Source organism: Talpa occidentalis, unplaced genomic scaffold (genome assembly GCF_014898055.3).
Source record: "Talpa occidentalis isolate TD23 unplaced genomic scaffold, MPIMG_talOcc4v2.1 talOcc4.12, whole genome shotgun sequence".
In the NCBI taxonomy this organism is placed as follows: domain Eukaryota; kingdom Metazoa; phylum Chordata; class Mammalia; order Eulipotyphla; family Talpidae; genus Talpa; species Talpa occidentalis.
The window spans coordinates 37,668,597-37,688,127 of record NW_023601212.1 but is presented as its reverse complement, the minus strand read 5'-3'; the positions used below and the strand labels follow the sequence as shown (position 1 = coordinate 37,688,127).

Below are 19,531 nucleotides of genomic sequence, written 5' to 3'. Positions count from 1 at the left end.
TTCTGAAGATACTTTGGTAAATGGACAAGCATTAAATAACAAAAAGTATTGGCTATGTGTTTTCTTAATTTTAGAGATAATGAAATGCTCTGTGTCTGTTGAAACTGTTGGAAACTGGGATATGATATGTAGGGTCTGTCTTAAGCAGTTGGAAGTAATGGCTTTTCTTTCTCCTATTTTTAGACTTGTCAGCATAAACTGCTATCACTAAGAGAAACTATTTATAATATGTATATTTTTAGAGTTATTCTCCTTTTCTAAATTTGGATTTCTAGTTCACTGATTTAACTTTCCTTAAACAAATTGATTACCTGGGAAAAACAAACCCTCATTCATGTGTTATATATTATGTGAAAATGGGTACATTCTTACATAGTTTAGTGTTTGCCAAAGATACAGTTGCTTTAAGAAAGTAGCAAACATTGTATTTTATAGAATTTTCTATAAATGGAATCAAAATCTTTTCACCTAGATGATTGTTTAGTGATTCATTCATGTGTATATGAAGTTCATTCCTTTTAAATACTACCTAGTATTCCATTGTGGGGATCCTGCAATTGTTCATTGACATTTGAATTGTTTGTAAATTTGATTTGTCTAAACATAGGATTTTATTTTTTGGGGACACCCTATTTTCTGGGACACCCTAAGAACTTAATAATCTAGAAATGTTCATACTGTTTGCAGACTGATAACTATTTCTACTGCCGTTCTCCTTATTTTTTCTAAATGATATGAACCAACCAAAGCATTGATTTTACTGGGGCCAAATTAACTTAGATGCTATCTTTACCCTGTGGGAAATGATGATTTTTAAATGAGAGGAGGGAAATGGAAAAAGTCCCCACTCCTGATGGCTAGATCGTGAGTCCATAAAAGTCTACTAATAAAGCAAGCAAGCTTGTGTTTTCCTTTGTAAACCATCCTGGTGCGCTTCAGAATAAGCTGCATCCATTGATTTTACTTAAAGTACAGATAGCTCTGACTCCAAATGTGTCCTAGATTAGCTACGATTTATAAGCTGAGTGGGAAAAGCTACCACATTTTTGTATTATTACAGAAGAAAATGAGCTAAAATATGTGCTTCATTTAGAAAAAGTCAGATATTCTAAAAGAAATATTTGACCTCTGAAATACAGAAGCATGATGAAAGTTTGGCCAAATTTCCTGTAATTTGCTTACTTGTCCATTTTTGAAAGTCTGTCAAACTGTTCTAACTACCTTTGGGAAAAGAGAGACTTCAAATTGTATTTTTAGCTCAGTAATCTAATTTTAGGCATAAAATGTTCAGGATCCAAAAAAAAAAATCTCTTTTGAGCTGGATGTAACTTTCAACATGAAATGTTTCAACTCAATTTGGTTTTGTAGATAATCCAGTTACATCCCAAGGCTTATTTTTAAAATACCTATGCCAGATTTTCCCAGTTACAAAACACTGCTCATATTCTTCCAAAATGTGTTTTGATAAGGTTACTTTATTGCAACAGAATGTGTTTATTCTATATAGGAATCTATATTATATTATTTCTAAATGCAGTAAAATGAAGAAAGTTTATATCAAATATATTTTTTATTAAAAATTGAGATTATGTACTCATGCTTACTCCATGTTAAAATAATTACTTTTCTCTAAAGTCACTAGCGAAAGGTCTTTACAGCTCTGAAACAAATTTTCAATATTTCTAGTATTCTTAATTTCATCTTTCTTAATTTCACTTTCACATAGACAGTCCTTGGCTGAGAATTCAAGGAATTACAAACACTCATGGTGGAAACCCACCCCCACCCCCAAAATAGCCTGGGGAGGTATTCTTTCAGGTAGTTCTGCCTTTCATGTTCACTGTCCATCAAAATCTGACTAAAGCAAGAAGCATACCACTTCTTCAGGCTTCCATTTTGCTTCTCAGATCTTCTTTCTTGCACCATCTCTGCATGTGTGCATGTATGTATGTGTTTATGTGGGATTATTTTTATTTAAGTGGAAAGCCATCATTATTATTATTATTATTTTTATTTACGTGAAAAGCCATAAGTTACAAGGGCCAGTGAAGATTTTCCTACATAAATACATAGTTTCCCTCTTTTTGACTGTTTCTTTAAAATAGTAGTGTAATATTTTCATCTCTATTATGAACCCTAGAGAGATTATGTTCACATCAGATGAGAATATTAACATAAAAATCATTGCTATGGAGAGAAGTGCTCAAGACAACTTTAATTGCAGCAATTTGTCTTTAGTAAATACTGAATTTGTAGAAATTATTCATTTTTGGGTAATATATATCTACATAATTTATTATATAACAATTGCATCTCAATAAAGCTGTTCACAAATTACTTCAAGCAACTATGCCACCCTGTTCTGCTTGCTATAACTAGAAGTTTTAAAACTGAGTTGAAAAAGCATATTCTGGGTGTGGGTATGGTTTTGAATTAGCAAACTAGCAAAATTTAAATTAACAAACATGAAGAGTCTGCACATGATGGTTGGCTTTACCCTCATAAAACAATATTGGAAAAATGGAAACTATCAAAAGGGCTAAAAGAAGTTATAAACATGTGATGGAAAATATAGCCATTTATTTCAATAGTGATTTGCTTGTTAATGTACTTGCTTTGTGCTTCAAGGAATTCAAAACTTGGTGCATACAACCAGGAGAATGCCTTCTTCAAGAGATAGCAAATGAGGGCCTCCCTGGTGCACAAGGGGTTAAGCACAGCACTGTGAAGCTGTTGGCAGCCTCTGCAGCATGAGTTCGATCCATGGCCAAGGAGCTACCCATGTGGTGCAGCAGACCTCCCTTGTCTCACCTGCTGCTCCCCTCAGCAGTGTATTTTAGTCAGTTTACCTGTTCTGTTCCCCACTCTGTTTCTGGTGAATCCTCTCACCTGCTGCACCTCTGCCTGTACCCCAGTTCTTATATGCATAAATAAGTAAATCTTTAAAAAAAAAAATGAAATAGCAAATGAGACTCTTTCATCACAGAGCCCTAAGTATCTTCATATTTTATTAATGGCATAAATTAATTCAGTAAATTACAAATTATAAATTATTGCTTTGAGTCTCAAAATAATCCATTTTACTTGGCATGTCCTTAAGGAATAGAGAATAAATAAATAGTTAAAACATTGTGTGACTTCCACATGCTCAGGGTCACTTGTCCCCTGTCCATCTAACCCATCCTGCAGGTAGAGATGGGCTCACCATGGAGGATTACCCAGAGGAGGTAACTGGGTAACTCCGCAGTTACAAAGATAAGCATGAATGATGACAGCTTGGAGGAAAGATGAGTGGGTAAGGAGGAACCAGAAAATGTCAGGTTGTGCCTGATGGGCCTGCTGTTCTTGTTTAAATGGGAGAGAGGTAGAAATGGACTTGAATACGTAGAGGCCTGAGAGACTGCCAGGTTTGTAATCATGACCATCACAATGTGAGGGGAAACTCTGAAAAAAACCTGACCAAGGGCAAGAAAAAAAAAATCAGTGAGTGGTACTTTGAACCCAGGCACTGTCAAAGAGGCCTTCAATTGTAGTAAAGGCCAAAAAGTTTCCTCCAGTGTTTCTTTGTAACCTCAGTATAGAAATAAAGAAGCCCATTTTAGTATTGATTCAGGGTTGACTGGGTTGAGATAAAATTATGTATATACCAAGAATCTGAAGTGTTAGTGTATATTTCAAATGATTAGTCCCCAGTTCAAGCTTGTGGGGAAGGATAGAAAAGGACAAAAACAGTAAGGGAGCCAAAGACAGAAATAGCAGGAGAAAAGGACCTGGTGTCCCTGAGGTTGAAAGCTGGTAGATATGGGCCTGGTTGTGCAGGAGCTGGGCGGAAAATAGGAGTACACGTGTGTGATTTGGGAGTGGAGATGCTAAGCCAGTTCCAGGTGTGATCAAGGGAATTAATGATTGAAATGCAGTGAAGATGTGGTATCAGTGTCATTGCAGTGGTGAGGAGCCATAATTTGCAGAGATAGATTGTTTTATGGGTTTTGTGAGTGGATGTCAGTTTCTGGGAGATGAATGTGGTTACATGAAGGTAAGTTTCCTTTTACGTAAGTGGCTCTTGGTGGCTGTCAAGTGGTGATGGGGTAGGTAGTGATGAAGGAAATTGGAATCTAGAAGTCACAGGGCTGTCTTGTTACTGGATTTTACACCTAATAATGTATAAATAGCAAGATAGAGAAGCATGTCTTTTAACTGTTACAATATTGAAATAGTGATGAGCATAAGTAGTTTTAGAGATATTTATAATTACAATGTGAAATGAAAATGTCTTCATTGATGGAAAGTCAGCGGGCCATTAAATTTTATTGTTTTATTATTTACATTCATAATTGAATAAAATGCTAAATTTTGGTTGGAAGTTAAGGGAAAATGTGGTGGTGGTGTTTTCTGTCACATATCCTCTGCATTCTGTCATGATCCTTTGGTTATAAAACCCAAGTTTAAATGGTACATTTATTATTATATTTATTATATACTATTTTATATAATTCTTACATCATTTTTCATTTTTGTACAATGTATGCATTTTCATTGCACCCCCTCTTATTTTGACCCTGATCCTTCCTCTCCCCACCCACCCACCTCCCCGTAGTGTGTCTCTGGTTTATAGTTGCTTGTTGATTTTGATTTTTACTTTATTATTAGTCTTTCCTGGTCCCTTATTTAGGTTTTCTGAATTCCTGCTATGAGTGAGACCAAGGGATGGTATATTTAGAAGGTATAAACTGAAATTAAACAAAGTGGTTTGTACACGAGGGAGAATTCATAGTCAGGAAGTGGTGGAGAGCTAGTACAGCATCTCCACTCCCTCTGAACCCGGTGACCATAGGAATGAGGGGACTGGAGACAGAGCATGTGCCTCAGTGAAGAGGAGAGTTGTAAGGCTCCTTTGTGATGAAAAGCCATATTTTAAGTCAGAGTAAAGTGGAGAGGAGGCTGAGGCTCTAGCCAAGATGAGCACTGAAGAGGCAGGTGTGAGTCCATAGGGAAGGGAGCAGTGAACTCATGAAAAGGTGAGAAAGGGCAGAGTGGTAGTGAAGGTGTAGGGGTTCATCACTGTTAAGGAACCAGCCTTGAAACCCTGGGCACCCATTAGGCTGAGTCCTGTGATGTTGGAGATCGAGAGTAGCAGTGGCCTGTTCAGTGGGAGCCTACTGAGAAAGTTTTAGCTGTCCCTGAAGAACTGTTCCGGCTGTGGTGTGGACGCCAGAGGTTCAATGCTTTTTACTTCTTTTTTTAAAATCCTCTCTGCTATAGAAAAGAATATATTCAGTCTAGCTATTGATGGAAAAACCTGAAGTCAAAATGAGACACTTGATGCAGGGTGGGGGTGGAGCTTGATGGCTTATAGTAAATCATCAAATGTTATATTCTCCCTACTTCTTTGTTTTTATTGCTGGTACTGAGCACACATAACCATATGAGGGCTGGTGAGTAAAAATAAACTTTAAGATTGTTTCTTTTTAAAGACCAAACTTGTCATTCTACCACCGGGGGCAGGGGGCTGTCTTGGGGGTGTCTGTTAGAGAAAGGAGCTTAACAGAATGAAAGAAAGTTGTAAAGTGTATGTGTTTTGGGGTTAATGAAACTACATAAACTTTCATTTTATATAATTTAATTTTCATTCATTTAATAGAATTTGGTCTTTCTAATTGGGAAATTTATTAAATTTTTAAATAGATGTTAATAGGGTCTCCCTGGTGACCTAAAGATTAAGTCTCCTCGCTATCACCACGAGGATCTGAGTTTGATCCCGGCCAGGGAGCTAACCCACATATGGCCAGCAAACCTCTCCTGTCTGGCCCACTGCTCCCCTCAGCAGTATATTTCAGTAAATCTGCCTGCTCTGTTCCCCATTCTCCCTCTCCACACCACTGGCCTACACCCCAGTTCTTCTATGCAAAAATAAATAAAATCTTAAAAAAGAAAATAGTTGTTAATATGTCAACTTTATCATATACATGGTTAGTCTAATGGTATTTTATTTCTTTAAATTTAACAATGGAATTGTTCATCAGTAGACTGATTCTTTTTGTTTGTGGGTTTTTTTTTTTCTCCTAGGAATTAGCTCTCCGTAGCCAATTACCAGCACTGGAGCAGGATGGTGGGACTCAAAATCCAGTGTCATCTCCTGGGATGTCTCAGGAACTGAGAACAATGACAACCAATAGCTCAGACCCCTTTCTGAACAGGTTGGTAAGAATTGTTACTAGCAGTGTCTGAAAAAGATCATAGCTTTAAGATGATTCTGCTTCATGCTTCTAATAAGCTGTTTGAACATCTGTGTGGGCCAAAACCTATAGCTGTAAAGAAATCTCTCCATAAATGGCAAGTACAATAAAAGCGGAGGATTAAAAAGCCTCTCCTGAGAGAGGAAGTGAGCTGTTGAGACTTGCTGAGGGGATGCTTATGCACAGTCACGTGTGTGCTTTTGCTGGTGCTGTTGACTAACAGTTACTTAAAACTGCAAAATCATGAAGGAACATGTGAACGCCTCTCTGTGAAAGCAGATGAACTGCATCTTAAACCCATTTAGACCTGTATTGTCAGGATCACTGGAGGAATTTTCTACCTGAGTGTTTGATTTGAGCAGTTTCACACAGCAGCCCTGTGAGGCCTTGTGTTCTTAAAGGCTGTGGTTCGAGGAGATAAAATGAAAAGTTGTGCCTCTTTCAAAAATATGGATGAATATTAAAGGTAGTGTTTGAAAATAACATAGCTTAAGGATGCTTTTTACTGAGTTACCACAAATCTTGGGTTTCAGGCAGATTGCAAAAGTATTATTAAATATAATGCTATGTTGAAAACTGTGCAAGCTGAAACAGGTAATATTCTTTGTCTAGAAAGCCGTGTAAAATTAGGCTTGACTAAAATTCACTCTTGTAGGTTGTAAGGTGTCTATGGAGGTTCAGATTTTTCAAATATCGAACAGATACTTTCTGGTCTCCATACTTTTTAACTTTTTTCCTAGCCACTTTGAAAAAACACACTTCTAACAATAAATTTAAAGGTAGATCAGTTTTGGAAAAATCTTATGCTACCCCTCAATTCTTACTAATTGAATTGAAAATTTCATGATGTCAGGAAAAACAAAATACCTTATCCTGCCAAAATATTTGGTCCATTAGAATTTCCCAGCATTTGCTCAGTCTTAAGATGACTTCTGGTGGCCTCATGGGTGGTTCTAGTTTGAAGGCATTCTAAAATGTATTTAAGTTCTGCCAAAAAGCAAATGTATGTGTAAAAGATTATAATTTTGACTTGAAACAGAGGTTATTTAGGAAGACTCTGCCACAGAGCTTTTTTCCACACAAGGAAAATTTCAGATCAATATTATTCCAGTACCCATACTATTGAAGGCCTGTATTGGTCCTCAGATAAAATATGACTGTTTAGAAAAATGGGTAGACTGCTTTTATTGCTTTCAGATAGCCATTTGTGAATATTCTTACTTAAAATTTTTGATGAGAGCTGCACTACAGTGTGAGATTCTGTTTTCTGGTAAAGATCAGAGAGTGGCAACTCATTGGCCTTACTAATCTAAGGGCAGAATCCTGTGTTAAAACACATCTGATTGGAACAGTTCCCTTTTTAAAGACTGTTGATGATTTCCCTATTGCCTGTTTCTGGGTTCTGCATATTCTTTACACTGAACAGATAGTCCCCTACTGTGCCATGGAGTTGACACTTACTGATGGGGCAACATTCCCTCATCTCTCTTTCCTCATGATATTATCGAGGCCAGCTGAGATGCCCCCTCTGCTGCATTTCCAAGCTCCCTCCTCTTAGTTCTGAAAGCATGTGGCTCATATATAATCCTTGTGTATGATTCAGTAGTGTATTTGCTGATCTCCCTTCCCCAGATAGTGAGCCTCTCAGAAAACATTCATTGTAAGTGGTGGTGGTGGCATTGGAATAACCTTTGTATCCTCAGAGCCCATTTTATTTTTTTTTTTTTTTTTTTTTTTTTAAAGATTTATTTATTTATTTATTCATTTATACAAGCACTGGGTACAGTCAGAAGCGCGGGAGGGTGAGAGAATTTACCAGAGCCAGAGCAGGGAGCAGAGCAGGCAGAAGGACCGAAGCACACTGCTGAGGGGAGCAGCGGGCGGCAGGAGAGGTCTGCGCGCCATGTGGGACCCTCCTCCGGTGGCCGGGGAGCAGCTGGGGATTGAACCGGCGCTGCAGAGGCTGCGGGCAGCTTCGCAACCCAGCGCTCAACCGCTGCGCCACCAGGGAGGCCCTCAGAGCCCATTTTAATGCATGTGGGACAGTAGTAGATACTGAGGGCATGCTTATTGAGTACGAGTGGGGGCACACAGGAAATGGGCTTCTGTAAGGAACATTTGCTCTTTATGGAATTGTCCCTGTGAACTCTGTCCTCGGGAATGCTATGTACTTCCCCTGTGGCTTGAAATAAAGCTGCACAACTGTGTAAATCAGTTATTCTGTAACAGAGTCGTGAGTGTCTGATGTGTGCCCAAGCTTAGCAGTGGGAATAATGTCATGACTTGGGCTCAGGGCAGGCAAAATAAAAGCAAACCACATCCTGAGGCCTTCTCCGAAGTTGTTGCATTGTATACAGATAGTCTCAGAGGCAAATTTGTGTTTTTTCATATCTGTGAGTTTTTTGAATCTTGCCAAAATCTAGCCAGAAGTATTTGCGTAAACCAGTAGGTTGTAAGATAGGTTTTTGAGGGGGAGGGAGTACAAGGCAAATGCACTGAGTAATTTGGAGAAGAATTTTGGGGGATGAGTTTTTGACCTTGGGCAACTGTTGTTAAAAGCTTGTTTTTAGAGCTTAGTCATTTTTTTCTTTTTAACGTTTGTATAAGCTAATGTGTCCAAGCTGTGGAACAAGTTGCAGTTGACAACATGGTTAGAGTCCATTAGGACAGCAATTGCTTGTATTTCACACTTTATTTTCTAGAATTACTGGAACCCCAAATTTTAGAGTCAATGCCAACTTAGGAAAGCATTCTATTTATGAAAGTAAAGGTCTAAGGATACATAGGACAAATCTGTCTTGGCTCTTGTTTTCTGTTTTTTATTTCTCAAGTGAGTGCTTTGTCATGTTTCTTTGCTTTTAAATTTTTTTCTTCAATTGCATTATAAGACCTTCTACTGTATGCTGAGGTGTTGGGATTTTCTCCTAAATGGAAGCAGGGATTAAACTTGGGGAGTTCTTATCAGCAGTGACTCATCTGTTTTGGCCCAGTCCAAAAAAGAATTCTGGTTCTTTATTTTGGGTTGATTTTTTTCCGTGGCTTAGACTCTCTGCATGAGAGCTAGGAATTTACTGAGTCTAGTGTGAACCTGTCTCACCGCCCACCTGGAGTCTGTTCTGTTCTGTACTTCCCCCACTCAGGGGACTTAAGGCCTTGAGACAAGTAAGCTGTGTGGATTGCCCAGATTCAAATGGCATTACAGAGAGAATACCTCGACAGAGGATTTTCTTTCAGCTATAAAAATGGTGTCCTTTTTCCCCCTTATTGTCACCAAGCCCAGGACCTTAGATTTTGGCCCCTTAAAGCTGCCAGCATCAATTAGGATTAACTTGCCTGTGACTTTATAGTAGTGGGCTGTGGATGGGCCCTGAAGGAGGGTACTGGGTCTGGACATTGCCACAGGGATGTTCATTGATCCTCTTTGAGACTCCCGCTGGTCCTCAGCTGGTGTTTCTTACCACCTTGGGATCATGTTAAACATGTTTTGTATTGGTCTTTCCCTCTCGTTCTTTGTAGTGGCACCTACCACTCTCGAGATGAGAGCACGGACAGCGGGCTGAGCATGAGCAGCTACAGTGTGCCTCGAACCCCAGATGACTTCTTGAACAGTGTTGACGAGATGGATACAGGTTGGGTTCAGTTGGATACTGTCATTTTTATTACAGATGTAATGAGCGATTGTGAAGAGGGGTCATTCAGAAGAAAACCCACTGAAATTCTGTTAACTTCAGTTCAAATCAAGCCTGCTTCATTTTTACATGGCACTCTGTAATTTAAGTCTTTTCCTAGTTGTTAAATATTGTGGCTATCTTAACTCTTTTTGAACAAAACAGGTAATATGACTTCTTTGAGCTCTTAAAGTATTAAGCCAATTGGTGAAGCAGTTGAGGACCCTATCATTGTGTATTTGTATTCTTAATTTGGAATGAGGTTTCTATGTAGAAGTCAGTGTCTGCCTCCCTCTTTTCTCTTGGGTTTCTAGTCCAGCAGGGAATAGGGCTCAGGAAACCATGTGGGAAAGGCTATGTGCTGTGGTGGGACTCTCTTATTTAACTGTTGGAATAGTTGCAGGAGTCTCGAAGGAGCTAAGAAATATCTCCTGCCTCACAGGAGTAACTATGGAATCATTTCTCAAACTGTGGCCTTTGATTATCCCGGACTTGGCAACTACCAGGCTATGAGTTGGCAGGGAAATGACACTGTTCGCCAGCTAGCTAGTTCTTTAGCTGACAACTTCTGAGAGTGTCTGGCACGCCTTTTGAGCCTGTGCTCATCAGCTCACAGCTGTGATGCTTCCTAAAACCCAACCCCAACCCCTCTGCTTACCTAAATCTTAAATCATCCTTAGAAGTCACTGCAACTCTGTTTCATTCACACCTTTCCTTGCTCTTCTCCTCCCTATTCTCTCTTCTCATCCCCTAGAGCACTTAATGGTTCATGTACACTTTTTCTGGAAGTATATTCCACTGAAATCCTAAGGAATGTTAATGTTTCAAAATATCATGTGCAAAAAAGATTCTGTGGCCAAATAAGTTTGGGACACTTGTTAGTGAATGGGAGTCTCCAGGAGTGGAAAACAGTTTTATCCAGTCTTTTTGTTTCATTCTAGTGTCCCCCAAAGTATACTTAAGGCTCTGTGCCATCTCTTTTTCTTTTTCTTTTCCTTGTGGGAGTGAATGTCTGCAGAAGTCAAGCAGTGCAGCTGTTGTGCAGCAGATTTGCTTATCCTTTCTCTTCCTGTAAAATTTTTCAGGGAATTTTTTTTTTCCATGACCTTCTTCAGTGGTCAGCACATGGTAATAATCAAATTATTGGTTGATGATCTGAAAAATGTTGAAGCAAAAGTACACTTGGTGTACCTCTTTGATTTTTGGTTGTTTGACCTCAGATGAACTCTGACCTTTTAGGAGGTCAGATTGCAGTGTTCTCTCTGTACACATGATATGACTCTGCTGCAGCTTTCCCAAGAGGACCTGATTGTCTCTCTCTGCTCCCACTAGGTGATACAATCAACCAAAGCACCCTACCCTCACAACAGAACCGTTTTCCAGACTACCTGGAGGCCCTTCCTGGAACAAATGTGGACCTTGGAACACTGGAGGGAGATGGAATGAACATAGAAGGAGAGGAGTTGATGCCAAGTCTGCAGGAAGCTTTGAGCTCTGACATCCTTAATGACATGGAGTCCGTTTTGGCTGCCACCAAGCTAGATAAAGAAAGCTTTCTTACATGGTTATAGAGCCCCTCAGGTAGACTGCATTCATAATCTGTGAAGGATCTAAGGAGATAAGACATATATACCTGAAGTTTCCAAATAAGCCAGTTGGCAATATTCTGGCTAATACAGAAAAAGATGAACAAACGTCCAGCAAGATTCTTTCATCCACTATTTTGTTCTTCCTTGTCCATTGCTGCTGTTAATATATTGCTGACCTCTTACATAGTTGGCCCTAAAGAATCAAAAAACCCTTTTTTGTTTCTTTTGCTATTATAACTACTGTTTGTTTGGGGGCTGGGGGAAGTGAGCCTGTTTGGATGATGGATGCCATTCCTTTTGCCCAGTTAGGTGGTCACCGATCATTTTAACTACACACTCAGACTTGGAAGTCAAATGCTTCATGTCACAGCATTTAGTTTGTTCAAGCAATTGTTTCTTCAGCTGCCTTTGACCAGTAGAAAAGCATGACTTACTGGTCTGACAAGCCAAAAATGTTGTATCTGATATTAAGTTCTTAATGGTGATTTGAAGAGATAGCTGAAACCAAGGCTGAAGACTGTTTTACTTTCAGTGTTGTTTTTCCCTACTAGTGCTATGATTAGTCACATAGTGACCTTGATTTTATTTTAGGAGCTTATAAGGCATGAGACAATTTCCATAGAAATATATTAATTATTGCCACATACTCTAGTATAGGTTTTGGTGGGTTTTACTGTGGGTTTATTTTGTTTTGCTTTGTTTTGGTTGGATTTTTTAGTTCCCACTACCCCCACCCAACCAGCCTAGGCAAATTACCGTAGTAGTAAATCTGTTTATAGTTGTAGCACAGGATGGTTATTGTAGTTCCTTTGGTAAAAATCTACATTTCCTAATTGTTTTTACCATTTTATTTAAATCTTGATTATCTGCTCTCTTTCATGTATACCCACACACACACTTAGAATGTTTATCATAGTGTGATAGCAGAATGTATCTTTTTTTCCTAGCTTTCCCTACTTTCTAGTTTATTTTAAAGTGGTAGATTTGAATGTATGCGTTTAGAATACATGATTAGTAGTTTATATTTCATAGTTGGAGCAGTTTATGTCTGTTGGGGCTGTCTTCAGGTTTGAGGTAGTTTAGGGATTAGTGCCTAGAGGAGTACTGTGTACGCTCTGGGTGTACGGTAATGTTACTTAATGAATTTGAAAGAAGTAAACAAGAAATGGCTTTATTTTCCCCTTATTACTCCCTTGGACTAATGGTAAGTCTTGATGGGAAATCGAGTAGGTTCATAATGTACATGACAAAATAAACTTTTTATATAGTGGTTTTACCTTCCTTTAGCTTTGAAAGTTTACCTTCACCTTAGTTTTGGAAATAAATTCTAGTACTTTTGCTCTCACTTGCAATGAATGCATTGAAGACTAGATTGAAATATTGCTTACAAGATTGTTCTTACTTGCTCCTACTTCTGTATGCTGAGAATTTACCCCTGGGCAGTATATAAGATACTGTAAGGTCTGAGTTAGCTAGTAAAGTGATCAGATTAATAGATGTATATTAGTAGTTAAATTTAGCAAAGAAATAGAGATAATCATGATTATCCTTTTATTTTTCCAGGAAGAGATATAACTAGAGTATGTATCTACGGGAGTAATAATGGTTTCCAAAGAGTATTTTTTAAAGGAACAAAATGAGCATGAATCAACTCTTCAGTATAAGCTATGAAGTAATGGTTGGTTATGATTATGGTGGCACCAGCTGGCCACTTCTGTGATTAAGGGTCTTTCAGTATTTCTAGAATAAGCCCTTATTTTCTAGGGTTTATAACAGACATAAAAGCATCCCCCTCCCCGCCCCCAGCCCCGGCTAAAACTGCTATGAAAAACCTCAGCTTGGGGAAATAGGGTGTTGGGTTTTTTTTTTCCCCTAATTACAAAATCCAAGTATTCTGACCCTTCAGTTTAGAGGTGTGCGAAAGTTGGAAGGAAGTTTTATATTGTGTTCAGCGCTCAAAAATAATGCAATCACTGTTGTATATTATGATTCATAGGTTGATCATTCGTAATAATCGACTAAGGCTTTTATTAAGAACAGCAGAAAGATTAAATCTTGAGTTAAGTCTGAGGTGAAATGGCCACTGTTCAAGATGCATTGATTCTTTTTTTAGAGTAATCATGAAATTCTACCTAGAATACGTAATTGAGTATGTGAATGCTACAGCATGTTGGTTGTTTCATGTGTAGAAGATCGAAGCTACTTGGAAGGAGTGCCTGCAGTTTGCCAGTAAGCCACAAATTTATAATGATCTTATATATCAGTAAAGTAGGTTTAGATTAGGGGAGGGTGGGAAAGTAGGACAGGATTTGTGAAGACTTAGCGGGACCTTGATAGAGAACTTTATAAGCTTCTTTTCCTTAATAAAGACTTGTCTTGCGTCTAGCTGTCACTAAAGGCAGTTGTTCCTAAAATTTCAATCACTTTTAAGTGCACCCACAGAACTAGAACATGGAGTTCTTCATTCCCCCTCAACTTTAATTTGTCCAGTTATACCTCAATGTTGTAGTGGCACCGTGGCCTCTAACACAGTGCTCTGATATTGTGTACTCCATACTGACCTGAAGGAGACCTGAGAGTCTTCTCTTCCCAAATTTGAATCACAGCCTTGATGTGGTCTTTCTTGTTTAATGTCCTTGTTTTTAATGTAAAAGTGTTTAACTGCTTCTTGGTTGTATTGGGTAGCATTGGGATAAGATTTTAACTGGGTATTCTTGAATTGCTTTTACAATAAACCAGTTTTATAATCTTTAATTTTATCAACTTTTTACATTTGTGTTCTTTTCAGTTAGGGCTTCTTAAATCTGCTATATTTGATGGAGCACATTGATTTGGAGTTTCAGATTTTCCAAAGCACTATTTGCTTATCGTAACTATTTTCTAAATATAGTGCCTCCTTAAAAAAGAAAGACATAGAGAAATGACATTTATAATGTTGCTGTTTCAAGTGTTCATGGTAAATAGAATCTTGGCAGAAAGAGAACAGTTACATGTAATTCATAACTCCTACCAATCAGTGTTGAGACTCAAATAATGCAAAAGTGCAAGGCAGAATCCAGTGATGAACAGCTCATTAACTTTTGCACCTCTGAGAAATGAGTGCTCAGATGAATTTTATCTTCTACAAGCATGTTTTTATAAGAATTGTTGGGTGTGCCTATCTTAACAATTGTTTTCTTTATCTTGAAAAATTATTCTCCACATTTTAAATGTTTTATATTAGAGAATTCTTTAATGCACACTTGTCAGATATATATATATAGTACCAATGTTACCTTTTTATTTTTTGTTTTAGATGTAAGAGCATGCTCATATGTTAGGTACTTACATAAATTGTTACATTATTTTTTCTTGTGTAATACCATTTTTTGTTTGTTTATGTTGTTCAAATATATTCTTTCTTAAACTCTCTTTTGTTGTTTTTAACAATTGGTAATATTTATAACTTTTGACTTTTTAGTGGTCTTCCAATATAGCAAGTCCTAGTAATAAAAAGAAATACAAGGTGATTAAATAATAACTGAGACAGGCTAAACTTTAGATTCCCTTTTTTTGGAATTTGGGGGGTTTGCAGAATGGGTATAATTCTTGGAACTTCATGTTCTGTGTTATTCATGTAGAATTGTGTCACCTTCATTCTTTATGACATTAAGACACAGCGAATCTGATAGTCTTTGAAAATAGCCTTTGGTTGTATTTCTCTAAATTATTATCATGGTCTCCAAAATACAATATTTATATTAATACAATACTTATATTAAAGGGCAATTGCTATTGTTTCATTCCCAAATTTAAGTGGTAGGTCCTGAGCTTTAAATAAGAGTTGCATGTCTTTGAAATATTTCCTTTCTGTGTTTTTGTCTATAATACCTTTACTTACTACATGTCTGTTTGGGTGAGGCAAATCTGAAAACTCTTATTTTGCTGTGTATAATTTTATTTTTACAGTGGTAGAGAAAATTTAATTTTTTGGAACTTAAATTGATCATTTCCATTTTCTTGTGCAAAATGTAATACAGCCGTACGTACATCTTAGGTCAAAACCATACCGAATATCTGTAGACATCACATCTCTTACAGGGAGTTGCTTTTCAAGGCCATGTGCTTGCTGGTACATGGCTTGAAGTCCAGTAAGTGGATCTCTCATCAGAATCCTGGGTACCAGAATTGTATCACCGTTAGATAACTGATCCAGTTAGATAACTGATTCAGCAGAATGCTCAAACGATTAAATGTACTAACTTGGATTTGGGAGGAATAGCTTCTGGAGAGACCAAAAATGGCCTTCTTAAATATTTGAGAAGATTAATAGTCTTACTTAGAACCTGATATTGAGTAACTTACGTGTTTATCTTAGAAAGCGAAAGACAGAAAATGAATCATCCAGCTCTAAGATAAACAGAAAAATGTTTTTTAAGAGAAAGAGTGGCAGCTAGTAATCAACTGTAGAGTGGTCCGTGGACCTAATCCTCCCATCCTATTTTCTTATTTTCTGAAATGGCAACCATCAATTCTATGAAGTCTGGGTTTATTTAGTGTCTCTCTTGGGCTCCGGGGTTCCACTTGCCTCTGCTGCTGTGATAGGCCAGAAATCTGGCAGGATAGCAGCCATGTTGTCCCTACTCTATAAGTTGTTGGTATTTAGTCACCTTAACAATCATGATACACTTAACAGTTGTTTTATTACTCTGAATTTTTAACTGACTTTATGGAAATAGAAAACTAAGTTAGGTGGTCTGACCCTGGTGGAAGTTTAAAAAAAACAACCTGCCATCTGTGTATAATTCAGGACAGTAGTTGAAAATCTCTGAACATAGCCTCAACTTCTGTAAAATTCCTGAGCTATTCTGTTACTTCGAATGATTTTAAAAGAAGTGATACTGTAACTTGAGTTACAGTGTCTACACTGTAGTTGTAGTTAACTACAACTCTAGTTAACTAGAGTTGCTGTAACTTTGTGAACCTGGTAATAGTTTTCACCTCAGAGTAGGTAAGTAGACAGGACTGGAATCTCAGTAAAGGAATTTCTCAGAAACAACAAAAGAGAGAGAAAGCAATCTCTAAGCCATAAGGATACCCTTTAATTAACTCGAGTCTAGAAAACAATTTCAGTAGGACTGGCCACAGAAGAATACAGACTTGACATTTGCTTGTCTTTTACATTCTAAACCATGACAACATGTAGCGCTCCTGTATTCTAGGCCAAGGGATTTCTCTGGAATTCTGCATTGGGATTTGTAGAAGACCAGCATGAGCCCATGTGCTGCCCAGTCCAAAGACAGACAAAATGCCTTATGGGACACGTGTGTGTATATGCAGCCAGCTCCGAACTCCCTGCTGGAAGGTACACCACTGATCTAGAATGGAGTGCCAGGCCCTGGCCAAATGTGGAATATTGTTTAGAAATATTAACACAACGTAAACTAAAAATTGCTGACAATCCCTATCAGTCTTGCAACATTATTAAAACAAAATACTCAAGGTCTGAACATTTCCAAAGTTCTTAGGGTTTTTTGTATCCTGCTTAACTATGGCAAATTATTTTTATCAAGTTGATGTCCCACTGCTCTCCCTTACTGTGGAACTTGAAGACTCACTTTTTTCCATCATAGGCAAAGTGAAGATACTGTAATTTTCACAATCACCAACATTGGTTATAAGGATCACAACAAAAATGTTACAAAAGTACACTTGACACCCTTTTTTATTATCATGAAGTGTTTCTCAGCATCATCCTGTATAGAGGCTTAGGTTGTTACTGAATAATTCAAAATGGTCCTTCAAACTTAAGGTCTGTTCCATGTGTTTCCATAGGTATATAAGGCTAAGTATGCTGTTTTCAATAACAATGAAATTTCAGTTCTCTTAGAGTATGTATACATTACCTTATTTGAGCATACTGAATCTTGTAAGATATATTATAACTATACTATTCCCAACTGCTTCAAACCTAGGTCAAATGCTAGCCTATGGTTATTGCAGCTGTCCGTTTTTAAAAACCGTGTGTAAAATAGACGGTCAAGTAATGTTCTAGTGTTGCGTAATAAATGGCATGGTAATTTCCTCAAGTTCATTAAAAAATAGGAGTGTTAGTACTGAAGTAGCTTACACATTGTGCCATGAGTACAGATTCTATGGGGAAATTATTTCCTCCTGGCATCATCAGGGAAGGCCTCATACTAATGGTATGTTAATGGGGTATTGAATGGTTGTGAGTAACCAATATGATGTTACTGGCAGTGGGACGCACATGAGACAGAACAACTTTAACCCAGGAATGGCAGTATTTATTTGGCTGGACTAAACATATATTGGATTAACTCATCCACCAAATATTTGAGTGGTATATGACAGGCACTGTTCCAGGACCTGGAGATACAGTAAATAAATCAGACATGAACCTGTGCCCTCATGGCATGATCTACACTCTAAACATCAAGTCCAGATAATATAATTGAATGCTTACTATGCCAGGCACTTTCCCAAGCCTCTCCTTAACTCTTTTCAATCCAATAAGGTAGGTATTATACAGGTTTTACAGATAAAGCGGCAGAGGTCACACACCTTTGAGAAGAGGGTTTGCAGAGTCTGGCTCCAGAGTCTGATCTCTGTGGCTTGGATTCCTGTATAGAGGCTTAGGTTGTTACTGAATAATTCAAAATGGTCCTTCAAACTTAATGTCTGCTCCATGTGTTTCCTGGGTGAGAAATGAGCACCAATGAGCAATGAAGACCTTTGAAGTTCTTTTAAACTAGAATAATACTATGAAAAAAGTGATTTCTTTTATATAGGCTATGAAAACTTAAGGAAGTTGCTGAATTTATCAAAACGGTAACAAAAATGAGCTAGACATGCTGGTGGTAAGAGAAAAAGTAGGTATCTGTGTGCACATTCCCAAACATAAACAGTGAACTCAGAAACCTTTGAGTAGCTCCCAATTTTTTTCTCCGAAAACTGGAAGACAGGAAGAGGAGTGATGATTTTGAAGACAACAGGATTGGTTTCTCTCCCAACTGCTTCCCCCAGATAGATATGTCTGACCAAGCAGTCAGTACTATACAATAGATATGTTTATCAAAAGGTAGAAATTAGGCACACTGATATCTGAGATTTCCTGATTTGTAAAACTTACTTCAAGGGAAGAGAAACCATGGAAGTTCCAATCTCCTGAGGCTAAGAAGAACAACTACTCCAAGGTGGTGGGGGTGGGACGTCCTTGAACAGGAATAGGCCAACTAAAAATACAAGGCTGAAGAAAACTAAAGTCATAGGTGGGCTCCTAGCAACATGAGTGTTGTAGAGACATCACTGAAGGGCAGTGTTGTGTGAGCAGAAGCAACATTTAAAATATCTTAAAGTACCACTGGAGTCTAACTTGTGCCCGAGTCCAGTGGCCGCAGAAAGACCCTGAGACCTACACCGACAGGTAGTTCTAGAAGTTTTGAAGATGGGCCAGAGAGAGATGGGACCTGAGTGACAGGGTGACGAGTTTCCTTCACAAATTATTCCTCCAGGGAGAAGTCCATTGTCTCAGGAATCTTGATTCATAAGACTGAATCGGTCAGAAAGAAGAGAAAGGTATTTATGGAGGGAAAGCAAAACAAAAATCCAGGGTCTTCAGAGAATAAGTCTGCCCATGTGGGATAAAGTATTACTTGTTCAGTGAATATGTATTAAGCACTTACCAGATATAGGGTGTGGTGCTAGGTGTGAAGCTACAGCAATGGCAGAAAACACTGTCCTCGGCACTGTCTTAAGGAAGAGAGCTGAGAGGTGTTAGATATCTACTATGACTAAACACTTAACCAATAGAGTGTGGGAATGTGGTTGATGTAGTCAGGGAGGCCTCTGAGGATGAGTGAAAGTTTGTTGGGATTGGACCAGGGAGCTTGTCCTGCCAGAGAGTTGAAGAGCTTGGTCCCACAACCTTGAATGGAAAGAACTCTGTCAGCCCTGAAGAAAATACAACCCCAAACAGCTGATGTGATTAGAACACAGTGAGTGGAGTGCCTGGTGGATAGGAGGGACAGCGTGGGTA

General features: G+C 38.2%; 1 protein-coding gene and 1 long non-coding RNA gene across 2 annotated transcripts in view; one reads left to right on the top strand and one right to left on the bottom strand.

The window, feature by feature from the left end:
- The window catches only part of YAP1 (Yes1 associated transcriptional regulator), a 105,090-nt gene extending 93,093 nt beyond the window's left edge, over positions 1-11,997 (top strand). Inside the window, exons 7-9 of the mRNA XM_037505723.2 lie at positions 6,067-6,197; positions 9,753-9,865; positions 11,237-11,997. Of these exons, the coding sequence (XP_037361620.2) occupies positions 6,067-6,197; positions 9,753-9,865; positions 11,237-11,475 (483 nt within the window). The 3' untranslated portion in view covers positions 11,476-11,997. The remainder of the gene's footprint in view (positions 1-6,066; positions 6,198-9,752; positions 9,866-11,236) is intronic.
- Positions 11,998-15,410: 3,413 nt separating this feature from the next.
- On the bottom strand, positions 15,411-18,748 carry LOC119240920 (uncharacterized). Its single transcript, XR_005124232.2, has 3 exons — positions 18,626-18,748; positions 18,058-18,190; positions 15,411-15,647 (listed from the first exon to the last, which is right to left on the bottom strand). It is a non-coding gene; the product is annotated as an uncharacterized LOC119240920 (long non-coding RNA).
- Positions 18,749-19,531: the final 783 nt, after the last annotated feature.